This window comes from Chiloscyllium plagiosum, unplaced genomic scaffold (genome assembly GCF_037043375.1).
Source record: "Chiloscyllium plagiosum isolate Xiang-an unplaced genomic scaffold, Cpla_swu_hap1 HiC_scaffold_18, whole genome shotgun sequence".
NCBI lineage: Eukaryota > Metazoa > Chordata > Chondrichthyes > Orectolobiformes > Hemiscylliidae > Chiloscyllium > Chiloscyllium plagiosum.
In genome coordinates, this window is record NW_028270156.1 from 34685380 (window position 1) to 34707545 (window position 22166).

At 42.8% G+C, this 22166-nt stretch overlaps 1 protein-coding gene across 8 annotated transcripts in view; it reads right to left on the bottom strand.

The window, feature by feature from the left end:
• Positions 1–14985, bottom strand: part of LOC122558087 (cadherin-related family member 5) — a 67091-nt gene extending 52106 nt beyond the window's left edge. For 3 of the 8 annotated variants that reach the window (XM_087996457.1, XM_087996456.1, XM_087996455.1), the window contains exons 1-6: positions 14527–14977; positions 14266–14438; positions 9341–9391; positions 7771–7860; positions 3362–3448; positions 3149–3259 (exon numbers count right to left, since the gene is read on the bottom strand). In XM_087996457.1, the coding sequence (XP_087852583.1) occupies positions 3149–3259; positions 3362–3448; positions 7771–7860; positions 9341–9391; positions 14266–14438; positions 14527–14638 (624 nt within the window). In that variant the 5' untranslated portion in view covers positions 14639–14977. Of the gene's footprint in view, positions 1–3148; positions 3260–3361; positions 3449–7770; positions 7861–9340; positions 9392–14265; positions 14439–14526 lie in introns of all 8 variants that reach the window. The other 5 variants (XM_087996451.1, XM_043706407.2, XM_087996453.1 and 2 more) reach the window with 3 other exon arrangements.
• Positions 14986–22166: the final 7181 nt, after the last annotated feature.

The window sequence follows — 22166 nt, forward strand, 5'->3', positions numbered from 1 at the left end:
GTCTTTTCCCTGGGGTCGGGGAGTCCAAAACGAGAGAGCATAGGTTTAGGGTGAGAGGGGAAAGATATAAAAGAGACCTCAGGGGCAACTCTTTCATGCAGAGGGTGGTATGTGTATGGAATGAGCTGCCAGAGGAAGTGGTGGAGGCTAGTACAATTGCAACATTTAAAAGGCATTTGGATGGGTATATGAATAGGAAGGGTTTGGAGGGATATGGGCCGGGTGTGCTGGCAGGTGGGACTAGATTGGGTTGGGATATCTAGTCGGCATGGACAGGTTGGACCGAAGGGTCTGTTTCCATGCTGTACATCTCTATGACTCTATCACTCTAAAAGAGACAGGAGAGGTAGAGAGACAGAATGGTTTCTGGAGGGTATACCAGAGTTCAGGACGCAGACAGCTGAAGGCATGACCACCAGTGGTCCAGTGTTTCCAATCTGGAATGGTCAAAGGTCAGAATTCAATAAGTACAGCGTTAGGGAGCTGGCGAGGATTACAGAGTTATGGAGGAAGGAGAAAGTTGAGAGCTAGGATAAGAATTTTAAAATCAGGATTTTTTGCAAGTCAGCAAGCACCAGAGTGATAGGATAGCAGGACTCAATATAATTCAGAGAGCAGACTTTTAAATTACTTCAAGTTTACACAGATAGAATTGGGAAAACAGCCAGCAGTACATAGGAACAGGTGAGCCTAGAGATAATAGTGGAAGGAATGAGGGTTTTAAAAACAGATGGGCTAATACACTGATGATGTCAAGCAATGTTATGAAGCTAGAAATAGACAGTCTTTGTGAATATGAAGTTGAAACCTTTTATGGCAAATATGGCAACAAGGTTGTGACACATTGGTTCATCTCAAGCCATTGCAAGCAATTCCATTGTTACTGTAGATATATCTACATGAAAGGAGGTAGAACAGTCACATTCAGCTGGATGGTGGACAGGTGTAAGAGGAGGAGGATGTGAGTAAACATGCCAAAGGTTATAGACAGGTCCAGGAAGAGAAGGAGAGAAAGCTTGCCTTCCTTACAGTAACATGGAACGTCCTTGTAACTTTGGTAAGAGGTGTTTTGTTGTAGTGGCTGGGGCTGAAGCTGGATTGTCATAGAGATGTACAGCACAGAAACAGACCCTTCGGCCCAACAAGTCCACACCAACCCTCCGAAGAGTAACCCACCCAGACCCATTCCCCTATTTCTCTACACCTACACTGACTAATGCACCAAACACAGGCAATTTAGCATGGCCAATCCACCTAACCTGCTCATCTTTGGATTGTGGGAGGAAACTGGAGCACCTAAAGGAAACCCACACAGACGCAGGGAGAATGTGCAAACTCCACACAGACAGTTGGCCGAGGCAGGAATCGAGCCCGGGTCCCTGGTGCTGCGAGGCGACAGTGCTAACCACTGAGCCACTGTGTCCGTGCCTACCAGATATCCTAAACTAATTTAGTTTCATTTGCCAGGACTTGGCCCATATCCCTCCAAACTCTTCCTATTCATATACCCATCCAGATGCCTTTTAAATGCTGTAATTGTACCAATCTCCACCACTTCCTCTGGCAGCTCATTCCATACAAGCACCACCCTCTTCGTGAAAAAGTTGCCCCTTAGGTCCCTTTTATATCTTTCCCCTCTCACCCTAAACCTATGCCCTCTAGTTCTGAATTCCCCCACCCCAGGGAAAAGTCGCAATTTGAATGTGAATCTCCTGGAAAAATAGATTTGGATTTGAAGAGGTAAAAATGAAACAAACCATTGTCAAGGTCTGTTGAGAGGAAAGGCAGGTTCAAGACAAAATGGTTATTTGCACGGATGGTGAGAACAAGGACAGTTTCTTTGACATGAGATTTGGTGATAGCAGATTTAAAAGGGAGAGGGACAATACCTGAAGGGAACTGCTTACAAAATAATCCAACATAGGGGCCATGAGAGGAAGTTGGGTGATCAGCAGATCAATGGGAATAGGGTCAAGAGTTCAGAAGGTGGTTCCCATGGACAAAATGGAGCATGAAGGAAATATGTAAGTTCAGGGCTTAGACAGAGAATTAAAGAACATTTTCACAATTGTCACCTTTTGATGCAGGAAATATTTCTGAATCATAAGCATCATTGTGATATAAGAAACATGGATGCTAATTTGCATACAGCAGTACTGCCTGGCCAGCAATGCAGCAAACCCTCAGTACTTCTCTTTGGCAGTGCTGCCCTGGCTCAACACTGTCTCGTTTTTGATTCACTGAGTCCCCCCTCAGCACTGCTCCTCAATTGATGCAGTACTGTCCCTCTGAGGGTTCAGCAGTTCCTTGGTACTGACCCTCTGACATGGCAGTATTTGTTCAGTACTGTCCTTCCACCATGCACTACTCCCTCACGACTGACTCTGACAATGCAGTGCAGCCTCAGTACTCTCCATCTTACAGTTTGGCACTCCTTCAGCACTGACCCTTAAAAGAGGAGTGCTCCCCCTCAGTATTGCCCCTCCAATAAGTGTAGCAGTCCCCCAGTACTGATCCTCTGACACTGCAGCAATTTCTGAGTACTGACTCTCCAAAAAAGTAATACTCACTTGGTGGTCCCCTACAACCAGTGCAGTGTTTCCTCAGCATTGCTCCTGTGATAGTGCAGTGCTCCCTGAGTACTGTCTCTAAAAGTGTTGTTCCCACGGTACTGACCCTCTGATAATGCAGCTCTACGATTACAAAAGAGTTCAGTACTGTCCTTCCACCATGCACTACTCCCTCACGACTGACTCTGACAATGCAGTGCAGCCTCAGTACTCTCCATCTTACAGTTTGGCACTCCCTCAGCACTGACCCTTTGAATAGGTAGCACTCTCTCAGTACTGCACTTCAGAAGTATAGTTCTCCCTCATTGGTGTCCCTTCGACAATGCAGCAGTACCTTCATACTGACCCTCTGAAATTGTTGCACTCCCTTCGGTATTGCACAGGAAATATCATTTCAGATCATGTGATCAAATTGCTGAGGTGGAACTTGCACCTACAAATTACTGACTCTGAGGTAAGTGTGCTAGCAACTGAACCAAAGCAAACACTACATAATAATTAAATTCCAAACACACAGATTCCTTGGAATCTCACAATCCTTCCAAAGCATAATTGTGAAATGTACATTGAAATCTCACCATTGCGTGTAAAATCAATTGTAAGCTCTTGGTCTTCTCATAATCTAATGGCTTTTGGAGAATAATCTCGGGTGTTGTATCACTCTGTAATTTGAAGTATTTTGCTCCATTCTAAAGAAGGCACAATACAGACAGATTAATTGAGTTCAGTGATGTTGCAATGTTATATATAATCTAATGCATGTGGTCCATGAGCTGGGAATTGACACTTACTGTGTTTGGATCCAAACTATAGTAAACTTGTCCTTTATCAGGATCACTTGCTGTCTCTTTTACCCAGACTGTATTGACAGGGAAGAGCTTCAGGAGAGTGAACAAAGTATAGTAAATGTGTGCACAAATAGCAAGCAGCTAGCCTTTAAATTAAGAACAAACTAGTTTGACATCTGAAGTTCATCTTAAGATCTAAATTTCTTGAGTTTTTTTTGTTCCACTTTTTGTTTTACAGTACCTTCTGGGATCTTGTATCCTCTGTAGTGACCCCTATGTAAAATACCTATTTCATTCAAGTCATCTCTTTATTTTCCATCATTAATTCTCCAGATTCATATTTGAGAGGACAACACCCACTTTGTCAAATTTTTTTTCTTTTAGGAACAATATCTATAGAAACTATTACAATCAATTTTTATGTTTCAAACTAGCTTTCATTCACACTATGACGTTTGCCTCATTATTAATTTTTTAGCCATGTTTTGCTTTTTAAAAATATTCTGTCCAAGCTCCTGGTCTGTTAGTCAGCTTTTAATCATATGCTTTTTCTTTAAGTGTAATTCCATCCTTAACTTTTATTTTAACTAACAAGGATAGCAGATTCTTCCTTTGAATTTTTATTTATCATTGAAATAGATATTTTCTGTGTATTCTGAATATCTCATCAAAAGTCTGCCATTATATCTCAATTAACCTAACATTTCACCTAATTTGCTTGCTCATTTTTATATAGCTCTGATTCATGCCTTCATAAATGCTCTTATTTAAGTTTATAGTGCTAGTCTTGGAGCCACTCTTCTCTCTTTCTCAAACTGAATGCAAAGTTCAATTATGTAATGATCACTTTTGCTGAGGAGTACCTTTATTAATTAATTCTATCTTGTCATGCAATCCCAGGCTTTGTATAGACTACTCTCTGCTTCAAAAAGTGTTGACCTAATAAACTTTCCAAAAAATTTTCTATGAACTTCTTACCCAGTCTAGTTTTGATCATCTTGATTTTTTTCCAATCTATACAAATATTAAAGTCTCTCTTTATTATTCAACATACCATTATAATAATCTCTCATTATTTATTCCTTTATAATCTGCCCTACCATGTGGTAACAGTCAGGGGGCCCATACAATAAATGACTTCTTGTCTTTATCATTGGTCATTCTACACTTAGGTTTCTTAAAACTCAGGTTTCATTCCCATTGTGCTAATACCATCAGAAATAAACAGAACTATATTCTACCTTTGTCTAGCTCCTCAATACACAGGTGCTGATCTACTTTGTCCTGCAGTCATTTCTCTTTCAGGGCTATCAGTTTGTACTTACTTATTTTGATTTGTGTTATCAATTCATCTGTATTTTTTCCCAAGTGCTATATAAATTCATATACAGAGCTTTTTGTTTTCCTACTTATTCCTGGAATGCTAGAACCAGACCATAGAAGTACAGGCCAACCCATTGATACAGCCCCCACTTCAGACTGGAGTGGTGCCACAGCCCTTTAGTTGAAACTTATTTATATTGCACCAGTCACTGAGCCACGCCTTCATTTCTCTAACTTTATTTGACGTATGTCAATTTTCATTTGGAGAAAGTGAGGACTGCAAGTGCTGGAGATTAGAGTCGAAAAGAGTGGTGCTGGAAAAGCACAGCAGGTCAGGCAGCATCCAAGGAGCAGGAAAGTCAGCGTTTCGGGCATAAGCCCTTCATCAGGAATTTGGGGCTGGAAGGGGGTAAATAGGTAAATAGGAGGGTGGGGTAGAACTGGGGGAAGGTAGCTGGGAAGGCAATAAGCAGAAACAGGTGGGGGGGTGACAGTGATAGGTCAGAGTGGAGGGTGGACCGGATAGGTGGGAAGGAAGATGGACAGGTAGAACAGTTCAGGAGGGTGGAGTTGAGTTGGAGGGTTGGATCTGGAATGAGGTGGGAGTGGAGAGATGAGGAAACTGGTGAAATTGACATTGATGCTGTGTGTTTTGTAGCCCCAAGATGGAAGATGAGGCGTTCTTCCTCCAGGTGTCGGGTGACTTGGGATTTGGCGGTAGAGGAGGCCCAGAATTTGCAAGTCCTTGGCAGAATGGATCGGGTGGTTTGGATTTGGCGGAGGAGGAAAGCCAGTTTTCATATGGCTCAGATAATAATCCAGAGATTATTGCCTTTGTGGTTTTGCTTTTTAACTCCTCGTACTGACTATGCAAAGCTTCCTCCCTTTTCCTTCCTATGTCATTGGTCTCTACACGGACTATAACTGGACCCTCCCTCTCCGACTGCAAATTCTTCACTAGCTCTAAGTAGATGTCCCTTAACCTGGCACTGGCTGGGAACTGGGCAATCTCTCAATCCTAGCTGTAAAGAACAGTGTCAATCCCCCTCAGTGTACTTTCCCCAGTAGCACTACATTCCTTCTGCTCTGTCTGCTTGAATAACTTCCTGTACCATGGTCAGTTAGCTGAACCACCCTGCAGCCGTCAATTTCATCCAAACAAACCGAAAATACCTCAAATTGGACAACTGCAAATACTGATATTCCTGCATGCCTGCCCTCTGGGTCCCCTGATCTGCTTCAGCTACAGCCAAATTCCCTAGTCTCAGAAGACTATCCCGAGGAGTTCAAAACACTCAGGCGATTTTCACCTTACTCCAGTAAAATATAGCACTTCCCTCCCCCCTTCATCCAGCTCCCTTACTTGGCCAACTCCCTTCCTTTGTTCAGAGTTGTACTTCATGCTAAGTTACACTGATATGCCTCTTTTTAAATGTTCTGAATTAGCTCTGCCTCAGGTATAGAAAAAATAGTTTAACCTAGTTGCTTTTATGAACTAATCAAGCAGCTCTCCAGTGGAATGCTTGTATATTCCTGCTTAAATATGGATGGAATTTAGAGTCTAAACACTGAAGTTCATTTGATGGTAACTGGGAAAGACAAACAAAATTAGATTTTTGGGAGGTACACATACTACAATTCCTTTTCCTCACCTAACAGCCAGCACTCTGTTCAAAGTTATAATTCATGCATTTGCAAATTCAAATGTCTCATATCTGAGTTCGGCTTGGGCCGCAAATGCTTTTACCAACTTTGAACTGTCCATACTTTTCCAAACCTCCTTGGATCTCAGGATGGTGTCAAAGGACTGAAAATTGCTAATATTGCACATTTGATTAAAAAGTGGTGTTCATTCTATATAGTGTTGATGTGCAATAAACTGTCCTGAAGAAGCTGAGCCTGAAGATAGTTCTTGGCCTTACCTTCTCCTATACCATCCTACCTTGAATCCAATCTCCACCATATGGCATAAAACCACACAATAAAAAAGGGACAAATCTAAATGGGATGGCGGATCAGAGGGGCCTGGGGGCACATGTGCTCAAATCACTGAAGATGACGGCAAACTAAAGAAAGTGGCAAATAAAATGTATGTAATTTGCTTTTAAACATACTGGATCACGGGCTTTATAAATAGATACATAGAGTACAAAAGCAAGGAAATTACAGTGAACTTTTACAAATCACTGGTTCAATTTCAACTGGAATTTTGTTTCCAATTCTGGATCTCACACTTTTGGATGGATGTGAAGGCATATCCAGACGGATGATTTACAAGATTGGCTCTAGCAAAGAGGAATTTCAGTTATGTGACTAGAATACAGGCTTTAGAGTTGTTTATAAAGAAAAAAAGGTTGGAAAGAATCATAAGGGCTATAACAGATAGAAACTGATTCCATTTGTAGAGGAATTTTGAACCAGAGTTCAACAATTTAATGTAATTGACAAAATAAAACAATGATGACAAATTCTTTGTTACACGGTGAATAGTCAAACCTGCAATGCGCTGCCTGAGAGAAAGTGGACACAGATTCAATTACGACTTTCAGAAGGGTGACAGGAAAAAGCAAGGCTGTATTGCTCTTACAGACAACTAGCATGAATGGAATGCGCTGATTGATCTTGTATAGAATCCCTACAGCATGGAAACAGGCCAGTAGGCCCAACAAGTCCACACCAACCTTCTGAAGAGTAACACACCCATACCCATTCCCCCTACCTTATATTTACCCCTGACTAATGCACTTAACCAACACATCCCTGAACGCTATGGGCAATTTAGCACAGCCAATTCACCTAACCTGCACATCTTTGGACTTTAGGAGGAAACCGGAGCACCCAGATAAAACCCACACAGACATTGGGAAAATGTGCAGACTCCACACAGACAGTTGCCCAAGTTGGAATCGAACCCAGGTCCCTGGCACTGTGAGGCAGGAGTGCTAGCAACTGAACCACCTTCTTATGTAACTTGTTATTCTATGATTCTGTAGAGTGGGTGGCACCATAAATTCCACCATATTATACATTACAATGATTGTAATATTTCACTGCAGTGAATGGGAAAATAAATGAAGTTGTTATCTTACCTCGCCAATGCTGTAATTCAATACCTTCTGCGGGAACTTGGGAGGATTGTCATTTACATTGTGGATCTCAATAAATAATGGTAGTGGTTCCTTTTAATGAGAATTAATTAGAAAACACATCAAACAAATAAAGGCTTCAATCTGTTGTTTGTTAATAATGTTTGAAATGTTTGACATTAACTAGATAAGTAAAGCTTGTTACACAGATGTCAATGTGCAATGTACATCATTATGGTATGGTCTTAAATGGTGTTTAGTAACTAAGAGGCTGGGAGGAATAGCTATAAAAATCAGTTGGGGTCGTAGAGCAAGTAGGAAAGACTGTTTAAAAACACGTGCAGGGTCTTTTGTTTTACATATAAAGGCATGGAGTAAAAATACAAAAAGAGTGTTTTGCTCAATTCTGGGCACAAGACTTTAGTATTGACCTTGGAAATTCAGCGACTAGGAGAAATTGCACAAATGGTTTTCTATGGGGATCAGGGAATCAATATGAAGGAAGTGGAGCAGCAGGGATTGTTTTTCTCAGAGTAGAGCTGATTAAGAAGAAGTTTGATATAAGTATTCACAATTTTAAACTGTTTTGGAAGATATACAAATAGCCATTTCTCAGTACTCCACCTGAGTATTGCTAAAACTGGACACAAATGTTTGAGGCTTTTCATCTTGCACTCATCAGGATATTTTGCAAAAATACAATTTCAAGGAAAAAACCCATTATTTACACTGCATGCAAGGAGACTGCTGTTTGGTTGGCAAGTAGATCCTGATTGGTAGAAATGTTGCCATAGAGAATGCTGATTGACAGTTAGAGGCTTTGATAAATTTTAAACCAGCCAGACTGAATTGGTCAGGGCATTGCCCCAAGAAATGAACTCATATACAACTGTTATTTTGTTGAGTTCAAACAGGCATAGTATGTGCACATGTTCTTTCCCATGGCCAATCCACCTAATCTGCACATCTTTGGACTGTGGGAGGAAACTTGAACACTTGGAAGAAACCCACACAGATACAGAGAGAACAGGCAAATACCACACAGCAGTTGGCCAAGGTTGGAATCAAACCTGTGTCTCTGGAGCTGGGAAGCAGCATGGTGTATGCTAATATGTGTTGCCCCTAGTAAACATGAGTGCACCACACTGTGACCCTGACTGACAATCCTAATTGATTGTTAGCATATTCAAGATTATCCATCAATTTTGCTTCCTGTGGAGAGTAACCGGGTAAGATAGGTTTGGTCATTGACAGAGGGGAGATAATCTTATTTGCTTGTTACCAGTACAGTATTACATGAAAGGGTGGTGGAAGCAGATTCAATAGTAACTTCCAAAAGGCAAATTGACGAAAGACTTGTCAAAGATACTACCATAGGAAAAGGGGGAATGGTACCATTGTGTAACTGAGCAGCTCTATCAAAGCACTGGCAAAGATGTGCTGATTGACGTCTCATAGTGCTCTATCATTCTAAGATTATTTTGCAAACCATCATATCGCTCTGATTCATTACATTTCACTTTGCACAAAATTCTACAAGATTTTCAATCACTAATGGAACCATTTTACTTACCGGTGGATCTCCACAGTTTAGTGTGAATATTAATACAGGATTCATCAGATTCTGTCAGACAACAACACACAAAACAATGTCAGACTAAACAGATAAAACAGTGCCATTTTATCATTCTTGACTTTATACATCATTCAAAAAACAAATAATCCTAACACATTGGATGACCACTGAGGTCAATGTTTTTACGCAGAAAGCATACATAACATGACGATGAATATAGGTCTGTGTTTTATGCCCATAAGTTGTGTGCCTTATCGGCCTACCCCTACCCTTTCCACAAATATAAAATCTGGCACAATGCCACCAGGTTGACAATCTCCAGCATCTGCAGTCCTCACTTTCTCCTAGCAGATGCCAGTCTCAGAGAATACAGAAAGCAAATAGACAAGGAAACCAGAAGGTCGCCCAACATTTTGAAAGGAACAAAAAGTAGTGAACTTCTTAAAAAAATCACTCTTTTGCAATTTGTTTCATTGTTCACTTCATTTTTCAGAATGTTGGATGGGACTAAGTTTGTATTTTTTTTACGGTGGGTATGACAAGTTGGCACAATGGTGGGAGATATCCGCAGATTCTAGAGGCAGTACCTTTTTGGCTGATTTTTGAGTTCACATTGACTTTTTTCTGATACCCATAATAAATAAAGACCAATTCAGAAAGTGGGGAGCCTTCAAATTTGCAGCCATGACCAATGTCCTGTATAATCTAATAGTTAAAAACAATGACTGCAGATGCTGGAAACCGGATTCTAGATTAGAGTGGTGCTGGAAAAGCACAGCAGTTCAGGCAGCATCCGAGGAGCAGGGAACTCGACGTTTCGGGCAAAAGCCCTTCATCAGGTGAAGCCCTGATGAAGGGCTTTTGCCCGAAACGCCGATTTTCCTGCTCCTCGGATGCTGCTTGAACTGCTGTGCTTTTCCAGCTCCACTCTAATCTAGAGTCCTGTATAATCTGCCTGACACATGATGATCTGGCCAAGATTCCTAGCTGGCCACAGAGCCACTATTCACACTACCAATTGGCCACCTTCCCACTGGACAGCCACTCATTGACTTGACTCAATGAGATGAGTGAGCTAGGAGTAAGCAGACCAGCTATTTGTCATTTTGCTTCCTGCGCCTCACCAATAAACATAAACCCCAGTCCCTTGTCTCAGAACCCTCAAATGGGCACACTGTTTTGTGTAAATCCCTCTGAATGCTTCTTTTGCCACTTGTGAATTGAATCACAAGTCCCATGTAGCTCATTCAATGCCTTACATTCCAAAACACAATGGTCTAAATATTCAGGAGGTGCCCATTTTTCAGTGGAAGGCCGTGGGGAGGTGGGGGCATGGCACGGGGTGCCACTCTGCGTGTAGGGTGCGCAGGAAAGGGGCATGAAGTGGGAGGACAGGAAGGCATCAGTAGATATTGCTGACTGGGAAGAGGTGGTGCGAAGGAATTCTTTCACACATTACAGTTGTACAGCCCGTCCTTACGGTGCTGAGTGAGGGATTGGCATTGGTTGAGAATGTACCAGACCCTAATTTTTCTTAAAAACTGCTAGGAATGTAAAGGCTATGTTAGCATTTATTACAAGTGGGTTACTGTAAAGGCATAAGAAAATCCTGCTACTGTTATCAGTTCTGAGGAAGGGTCACCGGACCCGAAATGTTGACTCTGATAGCTCTTCACAGATGCTGCCAGATTTGCTGATTTCCAGCAACTTCTGTCTTTATTGCTGCTATTATGTTGTATATGGGTTTTAAAGGGTTAATACTGAGAAGTGCTTTAAGGACTCCACACTGTGATCATATCATGTGGACCTGATGGGGGTCTCTCAGGTATAAGAGCAAATAGCAAGCTCCTGCTCTTAGTCTCTGTAATCAACTTACAAAATTGCTTAAATGTAATAAACTGCATCTTATTTGAAACAAAAGCTTCCTCTTGTTAGACTAGCTAGTGGTTTTTCTCTAATGCATCAGATCAGCCGGCCCTGTAAACCCCACCTTGCAAGAAGATGGTGGCAGAAAACATAGAACATAGAACATAGAAGAATACAGCGCAGTACAGGCCCTTCGGCCCTCGATGTTGCGCCGATCCAAGCCCACCTAACCTACACTAGCCCACTATCCTCCATATGCCTATCCAATGCCCGCTTAAATGCCCATAATGAGGGAGAGTCCACCACTGCTACTGGCAGGGCATTCCATGAACTCACGACTCGCTGAGTAAAGAACCTACCCCTAACATCTGTCCTATACCTACCCCCCTTAATTTAAAGCTATGCCCCCTTGTAATAGCTGACTCCATAACTTACTGCATGATGAGCAGTGATACAGACTCATGCAACGATGTTGTGTGCAGAGATCATCGCTCGTTAACTTATTACACAGAGCCTCGGTGAGACTAAACCTGGAGTACTGAGTACAGGTTTGGTTCCTCTTACCTAAAGGAAGATAAAGTTGCTCAAAAAGAAGTGCAACAACATTTCATGAGATTGATCTTGGGATGAGAGGGCTATCATTGGAGGAGAAATTTAATAGAAGGGGCCTATATTTTATGCAGGTTAGAAGAATGAAAAATGTTCTTATCGAAATACATGAAAGTCTGTGAGGATTTGGGGCTTTTTCCTGCCTGGCTGGAAAATGAAGAACTGGGCATCAGAGTCTCACAGCAACAGGTCAGGATCATGGGGTATAAGAGGGGACCATTTAGTCCATCAAAACTATTCTACCATTCAATGTTTGAATTATGACCTAACTCCATTTCCATGCCCACATATCGCACAATACCATAAGCTAACAAAACAAAATCAAGTTTGAATGTAAAATTAACAGTTGATCCAGCAGCAAATGTCTCTTACAGGAGAGAGTGCCAACATTCTACCACCCTTTTCAATATTAAGGTTTTTTTAAAACTCACTTCAGAAATCTGTACTTCTATTTATAGAATGTATCGCCTCATCCTGAACATCTTGATCAACAAATACTGTTTCATCTAGTTACCCTCCCTGTTTCTTACAAAGTCTTCAAAACTTAGATTAAATCATCCCTAAACCTTCTAAATTTCAGGGAATAGATGTCTAATTTGTGTAATGGCCCTTTGTAATTTAATTCTTGGAGTTGAGTATCATTCTGGTAAGCACTTTTCAAGGTCAATACATATTCTGAAATCCCCAGAATTGCTTACAATACGCCAGGTCCAGTCTACTGAAAGTTAAAAATTGCACAACACCAGGTTATAGTCCAACAGGTTTATTTTGAAATACAAGCTTTCAGGTAGCTTGCACTTCCATATAAAACTGTTGGACTATAACCTGGTGTTGTGCGATTTTTAACCTTGTCCACCCCAGTCCAACACCAGCACCTCCACTTCACTCTATTTAAGGCTTTGTATCGCTGAACCAGGATCTCTATTTTTTTGTAATCTAGTTCTCTGGATATAAGGACAGCACTCCATTCAGTTTTTGATCATTGTCTCTATAAGTTCATGACATTTTAATGATCCGATACCTGGTCATAAGAAAACAGAAGTTAATTTTAGAAGTAAGCCATTTGACCTACTACCCCATAATTCAATATGATCCAGACTGATTTTCTATCTCAATGCCAGTGCCTTGCACTCTTTCCTTGCCCTTTAATGACTTTCATATCTAGAAATCTATCAATCTCACTAACGAATAAATTCAATGACAGTCAGGAGTCTTTCATTGTTTCTAGCCATTCAAAGAACTTCAGCTGCTTTAAAGTTGTGACTGTGCCAACTCTGAATTTATTGCAAATATCAGCATCTCCTGTCTCTATGAATGTATCCCTATGACTGTCTGGAGCTTCTGTCTCCCTGCAATAGCCAGGAACACCTACCTCCACTTGATTGTCAGGAGCACTTGTCACTCCAAAGCTGTCTGGAACTTCTTTCTGACTAGGATGAATTGGAACCTAAATCCCCCTGTGTCTGTCTGGAGCTCTTGTCTCCCAGTAACTGTCTTGAGCTCTTCTCTCCCCGTGTCTCTCTGGAGCTCCTGTCTCATTCTCTGTTTGGATCTCCTGTCTCCCTGTGTCTGTCTGGAGCGCCCGTTTCCCCATGTCCTATCTAGAGCTCCTGTCTCCCCATGTCTGTCTGAAGCTCCTACCTCCCTCTGTCTGCAGCTCCTCTGTCTGCCTGGAGTTCTTATCTCTCCATGTCTGTTGGGAGCTCCTGCCTCCCCGTGTCTGTCTGGATCTCCTGTCTCCCTGTGACTGTCTAGAACTCCTGTCTCCCCGTGACTATCTGGATCTCCTTTCTCCATGTTTCTGCCTAGAGCCCCTGTTTCCCTGTGTCTATCTGGATCTCCTGTCTCTCCATGTCTGTCTAGAACCCCTGTCTGTCTGGAGCTCCTGTTTGCTGCAACCCTCTGGAGCTCCTGTCTCCCCCTGTCAGTCTAGAGCTCCCATCTCCCCATGTCTGTTTGGAGCTCCTGTCTCCTTGTGTCTGCCCGGAGCTCTTGTCTCCCCCTGTCTGTCTGGAACGCCTGTCTCCCCATGTCTGTTTGGAGCTCCTGTCTCCCATGTCTGTCCGGAGCTCCTGTCTCCCGTGTCTGTCCGGAGCTCCTGTCTCCCATGTCTGTCTGGAGCTCCTGTCTCCCGTGTCTGTCTGGAGCTCCTGTCTCCCGTGTCTGTCTGGAGCTCCTGTCTCCCGTGTCTGTCCGGAGCTCCTGTCTCCTGTGTCTGTTTGGAGCTCCTGTCTCCCATGTCTGTCCGGAGCTCCTGTCTCCCGTGTCTGTCCGGAGCTCCTGTCTCCCTGTGACTGTATAGAGCTCCCGTTTCCCCGTGTCTGTCTGGAGCTCTTGTCTCCCCCTGTCTGTCTAGAGCTCCCATCTCCCCATGTTTGTCTGAATCGCTTATCTCCCTGTGTCTGCCTGGAGGTCCTGTGAGCCTGTGAGTGATTTCTCGAGATTACCTCATAATCAATTGATTTTGTGAGCACCAGTTTGCTCCCATTGATAGCAACATCGGGCACCTCCGACGGATCTGCTATTGTAATAGGAGGCGTATTTATTGTTATATTATTGATCACCACTCCTACTTGATTATTCTCATCGACACGCATCGGATTTTCTGAAACACAACAAGCTAAAGAAAGACAAAAAGAACTTTTAACTTACAATTAAGTATGGACAAACAAAACAACTGTAAACATTTTATGTGAACTATAGCTTACCATTGCCGAAAGAGCAGTGTTTATTAGCAACAGCAGTAGCAATTATCTGAAGGACAGCAAACAGGATGAACAGTAAGGTGCAAGGGCCACAAAACATACGGCTTGAATCCATTCTCTTATGGACGCTGAAGGATTTCACCAAAAATGGTAAATAAAGCTTCGCTAGGCTCAAGCCATCCCAGTCTCAACCGCTTCTGTCCATTACAGCTTGGAGCTCCAGAATCTGAATCAAAATAAACTGAAGGAAGCAGATATTGGTGCCTGTTGTCCCAACCTTTGCTTCGTGTCTTTATCACTTTATTGCTGATCTGCTTATCCAGTCACTGTCTAATTCCCCACTATGGAAAGTCATAAAAGCTGATTACGTGTTTTGCATTCTACTTTGACACGACACCGACTGCTGGTTAAAGGCTAAGATACAGTCGCACTTCAAGTGGTTGTGAATGTTTCTCCAAACAGTTGGCAGTACTGAAGTATACACTTCCTGATATATTCTTCTGGTCAAAGTCTCTGATCTCTCACCAAAGACTCAGTAGATTGCTTTCAAGGGTGAAACTTCTAAGGAGCATGTCAGCACTCCCACCCAGCTCACCCAACCACCACCTCGATCAATGAATTGCCACTTAAACCCTCCCCCCAACTGCCTCTAATAATTTACCAGCATCACAGGTACAGGGTTGCTCATTCTCTTGGTGAGACCTTGTGAATGAGCTAGACCAGTTGCAGACTGAGGTCATGCCTCCTCTTTGGGATTACCCCCATCATTCCCACAATAATATCTGGCTCTGCTTACTCGCCAGAAGAAAGTGAGGGCTGCAGATGCTGGAGATCAGAGCTGAAAATGTGTTGCTGGAAAAGCGCAGCAGGTCAGGCAGCATCCAAGGAACAGGAGAATTGACGTTTCAGGCATAAGTTTCCTGAAGAAGGGCTTATGCCCAAAACGTCGATTCTCCTGTTCCTTGGATGCTGCCTGACCTGCTGCGCTTTTCCAGCAACACATTTTCAGCTCTGCTTACTCGCCACTCAACATCCCAATCCTGGCCTTCATCACTTCTCACCTCAGGCATGGCAACCTGGTGCCAGCGAAATCTCTTCACTTACCAGCTCCAACTACTGAACATCATTAGGAACTGAACACTATCCCAGCAGTGGCCACACCTCTGAGTGTTCGATACATGTCAGAATAATAGAAAGTAATTCAAAAATGAACGAAACTCTGGGAGAGGTAACACTAAAATAGAGAATAGCAAATTATTATTGATGGAGTCAGAGTAAGAGAGAAAGTAGTAAAGTGAGAACCCACAACGTGTAGATAACAGGAGTGGGGAGCTACAAGGTGCAGGTTGTCATGTGAAATTAATGATGTTGTGTGATAACAGAGAGAAGGGCAGATCTGGGTTTTAGATATGTCTCGTTACAAGATAGTCTGAAGAGACAGAAAAGGGAAGAAAGGAGGAGTGGTTTAAGAGGGTTTAAGGGTAAGGACAGCATTGCAGTTCTGGAGTAAGAGGTTTCAGAGAGGTCACGGATGGAATTAATTTGGCTAGAACTAAAGAATATAACTACATTGCTCTATGCAATCTATGGATCACCACCGAATGAGAATGATATACAAGAACAAATTTACAAAGAAATTCTCGAGAGGGGTCAACTTCACAGGATAGTTAATTATCTGAGTACCTTCCTGTTTCTCTTAGATTGTTGGTGTCAGGCATACCCTATCCGCCTGCTTGTTCCTAATTTGTCCCTAATTCCCTGTAGATTGCTCTATAGATCCATGTACATTGCTGCATCTTAGTGACTCCAGCTGTTGCTTGAGCTTTGATGCTCAGAGCTCAATTTTATGCCTCAGTGTCACTTCTAGCCCATCTAGGTCATAAGACCATTCCACAACTCCTCACACGCCACAGAGCTACCTACCCTACGATATCTTTTAAGAGAATCTAGATCAAGCAGCCATTGTTTAAACTCAAGGGTTACCCTTTTAACACAAGAGATCAGACAAAATACTTCACTCAAGAGGATCATGATTCTTTGGAATTCTCTTCTTGAAAAAGTGCTGAAACAGAGTCCTTGAATATCTTTAAGGGAGTTTCTTGTTAAGCAGGGGGTGAAAAGTTATCAGGAGTAGATGGAAATGTGGACTTGAAATTAAAATCAGAACAAGCCATGATCCGATTAAATAGCAGAGCAAGCAAGGACTGATTTATATGTTCATATCGTGTTCCTATACCTTTGCAGGCCCTGGCCTGTAAAGACTGCCTCTTTGTATTTTTCTGTATTTTTTGTTGTGTAGTCAAAATGAGAAAAGAATTGTTTTAAAATCAAGGATTACTGGAGAACTGCAGCGTGTTTTGAGAACAAATAACCCAGCACTCTTTGTAAACACTACTTGCACAGCTGCTTGTTCCAGCAGTAGTTGAAGTGAAATTTGCAGATGAGCTGGAGCTGAGGACTTGTATAAAAATGATGGGTTGGCTGTAACGAGTAGCTGACTGGTCCATGGACTGGTGACTCAGTTAGCTGTGACAAAGGCTGTGTGTCCACCAACAACTTATGTGGTTCTCAGGTCACACTGAACAGCCTGTTTGTGAAGAAGATACTGAGAAGTCATCAGATCACCACCAGCCCAGAAATTGACTCCGTTTAATGCAGCAAAACCTGTTTAAAACATGAAGAAACCCAGCTTATTTTTCCTTCAGCAGTTGCAGTCAGCTTTAACTTTTAATTTATAAGTCAGAGAGCTTTCTGTCAGTATTGAATCTGTGTATCCCGCAAACCAGTGAGGCAGTGTTCTGACCAGGACAAGAAATATAAGAATCCACTTAGTGATCCTGTAAACATGAACATTGAATTGCCTAATCAGTCTTAAGTGAAACAAAGTAAAATAAAGAACTGTGGCTGCTGGAGAACCAAAAGCAGAAGGTGCTGGTGAAGTTGAGCAGGTCTGGCAACATCTGTGGGAAGAAAGCAGAGTTAATGGTTTTAGTCCGGTAACTCTTCATCAGGACTGACAGCATTTGTTTGAAATGTTATCTCTGCTTTCTTCCTACAGAGGCTGTCAGACCTGCTGAGTTTCACAGCAATTTGTGTTTTTGTCTTCCCAGTCTTTCCTTTTGCCCATAACACCCATCCTTTAATCCTGAGAGGGTGTGTATGTGTGTCTGTCTCTGTGCTGATGGTTATAATTGCTTACTTGTCGCTAAAGTCTTATATTAAAAACCTGGTCTCTGCTTTCTGTCAACCTCAATCTAAAAGGCAGGTAAATTGAAAAACACTGCAAGCTTTTTAAAATCTTTAACTTTTGTGACAATGCTGGGAATAGTGGGCATGATTTGGAGATGCCGGTGTTGGACTGGGGTGTACAAAGTTAAAAATCACACAACACCAGGTTATAGTCCAACAGGTTTAATTGGAAGCACTAGCTTTCGGAGCGACGCTCCTTCATTAGGGAATTGTGGAGGACACAATTGTAAGGCACAGAATTTATAGCAAAAGTTTACAGTGTGATGTAACTGAAATTATACATTGAAAAATACCTTGATTGTCTGTTGAATCTTTCATCTGTTCGAATACCATGATAGTTTCACTTCTTTCATGTGTAAATCACAAAACATTTTTTTTAAAAGTTGCATTCTCAGGTTAACTGTAACAATTGGTGTTAGTTAGACAATATGTTGAAGGTGTTAGCCCCCTGTGTTCTCTTAACATATTGTCTAGCTATCACCAATTGTTACAGTTAACCTGAGAATGCAACACATTTTCAGCTATAAACTGGAATAGTGGGGTTTGGTTTACTGCAGGCTTCCTCAGTGAGATGTGACACTCTCAAAAGCCAGTATTCCTGATGAAGGGCTTTTGCCTGAAACATCAATTTTCCTGCTCCTTGGATGCTGCCTGACCTGCTGTGCTTTTCCAGCACCACTCTAATCCAGTATTAATAGGGAGATCATCGTTTGATCAGATGAACCAACTCAGCTTTTTCTAGCACCAAATTATTGTCAACAAAGACCTCTGTAAATTAACAAAAGGCTCATGTGGAGAGCAGTTGTCATTGCTATACTCCTGTGCTGGATTGGCAATCAGTAATGGAACAGCCTGAGAGAAATTCCACCAGTAATTGTCTTCACTGATTTCTGTGGATGCAATCAGAGCACTGTCAAACAAACACTTGCCTGCTTTGTGAAGCCAGCTCACCAGCATTCAGGCAAAACCCCCTGCAAAATCATCGGTGATGGACTGCGTACAGTGTGTTGAAGATTGAAAAGTCTCTCCCCCACCAGATCGAATTTTCTAAACTTAAAAAAAAGGCCAGTGTTCCAGAAGAAGACAAAGAAAAAGCTACAAAAGTTCTCCATGAGGTAAAATAGTATTGATATTAGTGCCTGGGAGAAGCCTATTACAAGATGCTCAAAATGGCAACAGCTTGTCCATTAAACCACATGATACTCTGTGTTCAAACACCTTAACAATGAGGCAGAAACATTGCTGGAATGTTTAAAAAAATGGGTAAGTCCTCCACTCAGGAGAAAGCGAGGTCTGCAGATGCTGGAGATCAGAGCTGGAAATGTATTGCTGGAAAAGCGCAGCAGGTCAGGCAGCATCCAAGGAACAGGAGAATCGACGTTTCGGGCATAAGCCCTTCTCCACTCAGGACTCCATTACCGTTTTCAGTGTCCCACCCAATGTTCTCAAAGACTGTCGCGAATCAGCCTGTTCAGTCGTGCGATGATACACACCCAAGACTTTGAGCAGACATTATCCTCAAACGGAGGGACAATAGACAGATACCAATGATCAAAGAGGTGTTTTGAGGTCTCAAAGTAGTCCAGCAACCTGCCATTCAATAAATTCCTGGGATTGTTGAGGATTCACCCAGAGGTCAGAAGTTGGGGTTTGGGAGGGGGGTTAGGAGGGGCGACAGAGTGGGAGAGAGGTCAAGGGAGGCAGGGCGAGGGGCTCCGTAGGACTGATGTGGAGTAAATGCAGTAGAATTCTGACTGTGAAATCCGAGGGCTGCTGCAGTGGGGCAGTAATGCCACCTCCAGTCTCCCCAGGAGCTATCTGTAGTCTTCCAGCAGCTCTGCTCAGCCACCTTGGGTAGCACTGGGTCAAGCATCCTGAGCTCTCTAGTTCCCCCTCCAGTATCATCCCTACTCCTCTCTTGGCCATTCTTCCCATTCTACTCCTGCTGTCCCACACCCTGCCGCTCTCCACTCCTTCATACCTCAGCCCCTGCATCCCACTTCTTGCTGCACCCCTGCCCTCTTCCTAACCTCTCTCAATCTATCCCATACTCATCTCACACTATGCTGTATCCACACCACTTACCCTCAGAACCCTCACCAATCTCCCTCAAAACCCTCACCAATCTCCTTAGGTACATGTGTTGGTGGACTTCGCTGATTGTGGGTGAGTGGACAGAGTGGAGGTCAGTGACCTTGGGAGACCAATAGGACCTGGATGAAGGTGAGAGTACGCAGTGGGTGAGAGTTCTTGATAATGTGTGAAGGTGAGGGTGTGGGTGCCGGAATGAAGGGCGAGGTGAGAGCAGACCCTGAAAGGAGTGGGAAGAGTTGTGGCCCTGAGCCTCGAGGAGGGAGGGGGTGTAACCCGAAGACATGTGTGGGGCAAGGCTGGTTTCTGCCAAACAGTCACAATGAACTATATTCCCAGCAAACCTCAGTATGATGACCTTGACGGGAAGGGAAAATGGTGGAGAGTTGAAAGGGTAGGGTGAACTGCAATATTGCACTTCTACCATATTCACTGGGTAGTAATGTTCCTTTTATTTTGTAAATATTTTTATTGAGAAAAAGGTTTTGAATTTTTTACAAAATTAGGAAATTACTACAAAAAAATTGTATGATACAATAACAGTAAACAAACTATTACTCTATTCCACAAACAAATTAGAAGAAAAAAAGAATAAAGAGAAAGAAAACTACAATTCAATAAATAACTAAATAAAAAAAAAACTAAATTAAACTGAATCGAACCAAGGTAAATTAAATCAAATTAAATTAAGTTACAACACTTCGCGTAATCCCACCAAAGCTCCCCACCACCAGGAGCATCAGTTGGCATACCGGTATTTGTTTGGAATTCTTCCTCCCAGGGACACCCAGACACAGCCCTCATGGGTGCACAAAGGCCCTGACCAATATAGCTGACAAGTCTGCGTCTACATAGTTCAAAAAGGGCCGTCAGGTCCTATAAAAGAGTTCCGTTTTCTGGTGCACCTTACTTGTAAGGAAGCCTGGGGGATGTACTCCATAACTAACCTACACTACCCCGAGAGCCCTGGGGGGAATTTTCCGGCATCCAGCTCATCAGGATGTTCTTCTTCGCACAATGTGAAAGAATATTAAACAGTTTCTTCCCATGTGTGTCCAAAGAGGGGAGTCTCGGCAAACCCAAGAGGAGGGACACCGGATCTACCTTGACCTCGGTTCCCAAGATCCCTTCCAAAACACACACTATAACGCCCCAATACCTACAGAGTTTATGGCAATACCATAAGCAATGAGTAAGAGTACCAATATCTGTTTTACATTTAGGGCATACTGGGGACGCTCCTGTCTTAAATTTCGCAAGCCGCTTCGGTGCCAAATGAGCCCTGTGGAGTACCTTCACTTGCATAGCCTGCATCCTATTGCAAATCAAAACCTTCCTTACATTCTCCCAAATATCCTCCCATGCCTCTGACAAGATCTCCACCCCCAATTTCTGCATAGCTGCTCAATGTCCTTCGATACACTACCTCCTAATAAATGACAGAGGGGGCTTACCAAGAGAGTACCCATGGACCGAAGTACTCTCCTCTCCACAAGAGACTTACAGGGACTAACCATAATGTAGTCTTTCTCTGGACAAAGTCCCTAATCTGAAAATAATGAAAGAGGTCCCTCCTAGATAGTTCATACTTTTGGCTCAACTGCTCGAAAGACCTCCCCATCAAATAGACCTTCTAAACAGGAGACTCCTGTAGACTCCCAGAGCCTAAAGCCAGAATCCATTGATCCTGGCTGGAATCCTAACATTCCTACTATGGCAGTAAAAGGGGAAGTTTTTTGTAAATTGCCCTCGCTTTGTTGCATCATTTTCCATGCTTTAACTGTGTTAAGGACAATCGGATTTCTGCAATGCTCCATTACAGTCCTCATCAAATAACAACAAATTAATGAGGGGCCATTTTGCCTGGGAGGCCTCGATGTCCAGCCAAATTGACCACAGTTCCTGGCAAGCGCAATCAGCCACATAGGATAGTAGGGAACTTAATTGATATTTCTGAAAATCTAGAAAGTCCACACCCCCCCATCCCCTGCAGGAGCTTAATAAGAGGTTGCCTCTGATGCCAGATAAAGGAACAGAGCCAACTGTTAAGCCTCCATAGCACTTGCCTGGGCAGCATCAAAGGGAGCATTCGTATGGGATATAATAAATGAAGAAGAACATTCATTTTGACCAGAGCTATTCTACCCAACCAGGATAGTGGAAGATCCTCCCAGTGCTGAAGGTCCTGTATGACCTTCTCTAGCATCTGCACAAAGTTAGCTTTGTATAATTGATCAAAGCCCGGAGCTATAAAAATGCCTAAATACAGGAAACCTCCCTGTGGCCACCTGAAAGGGAATCAG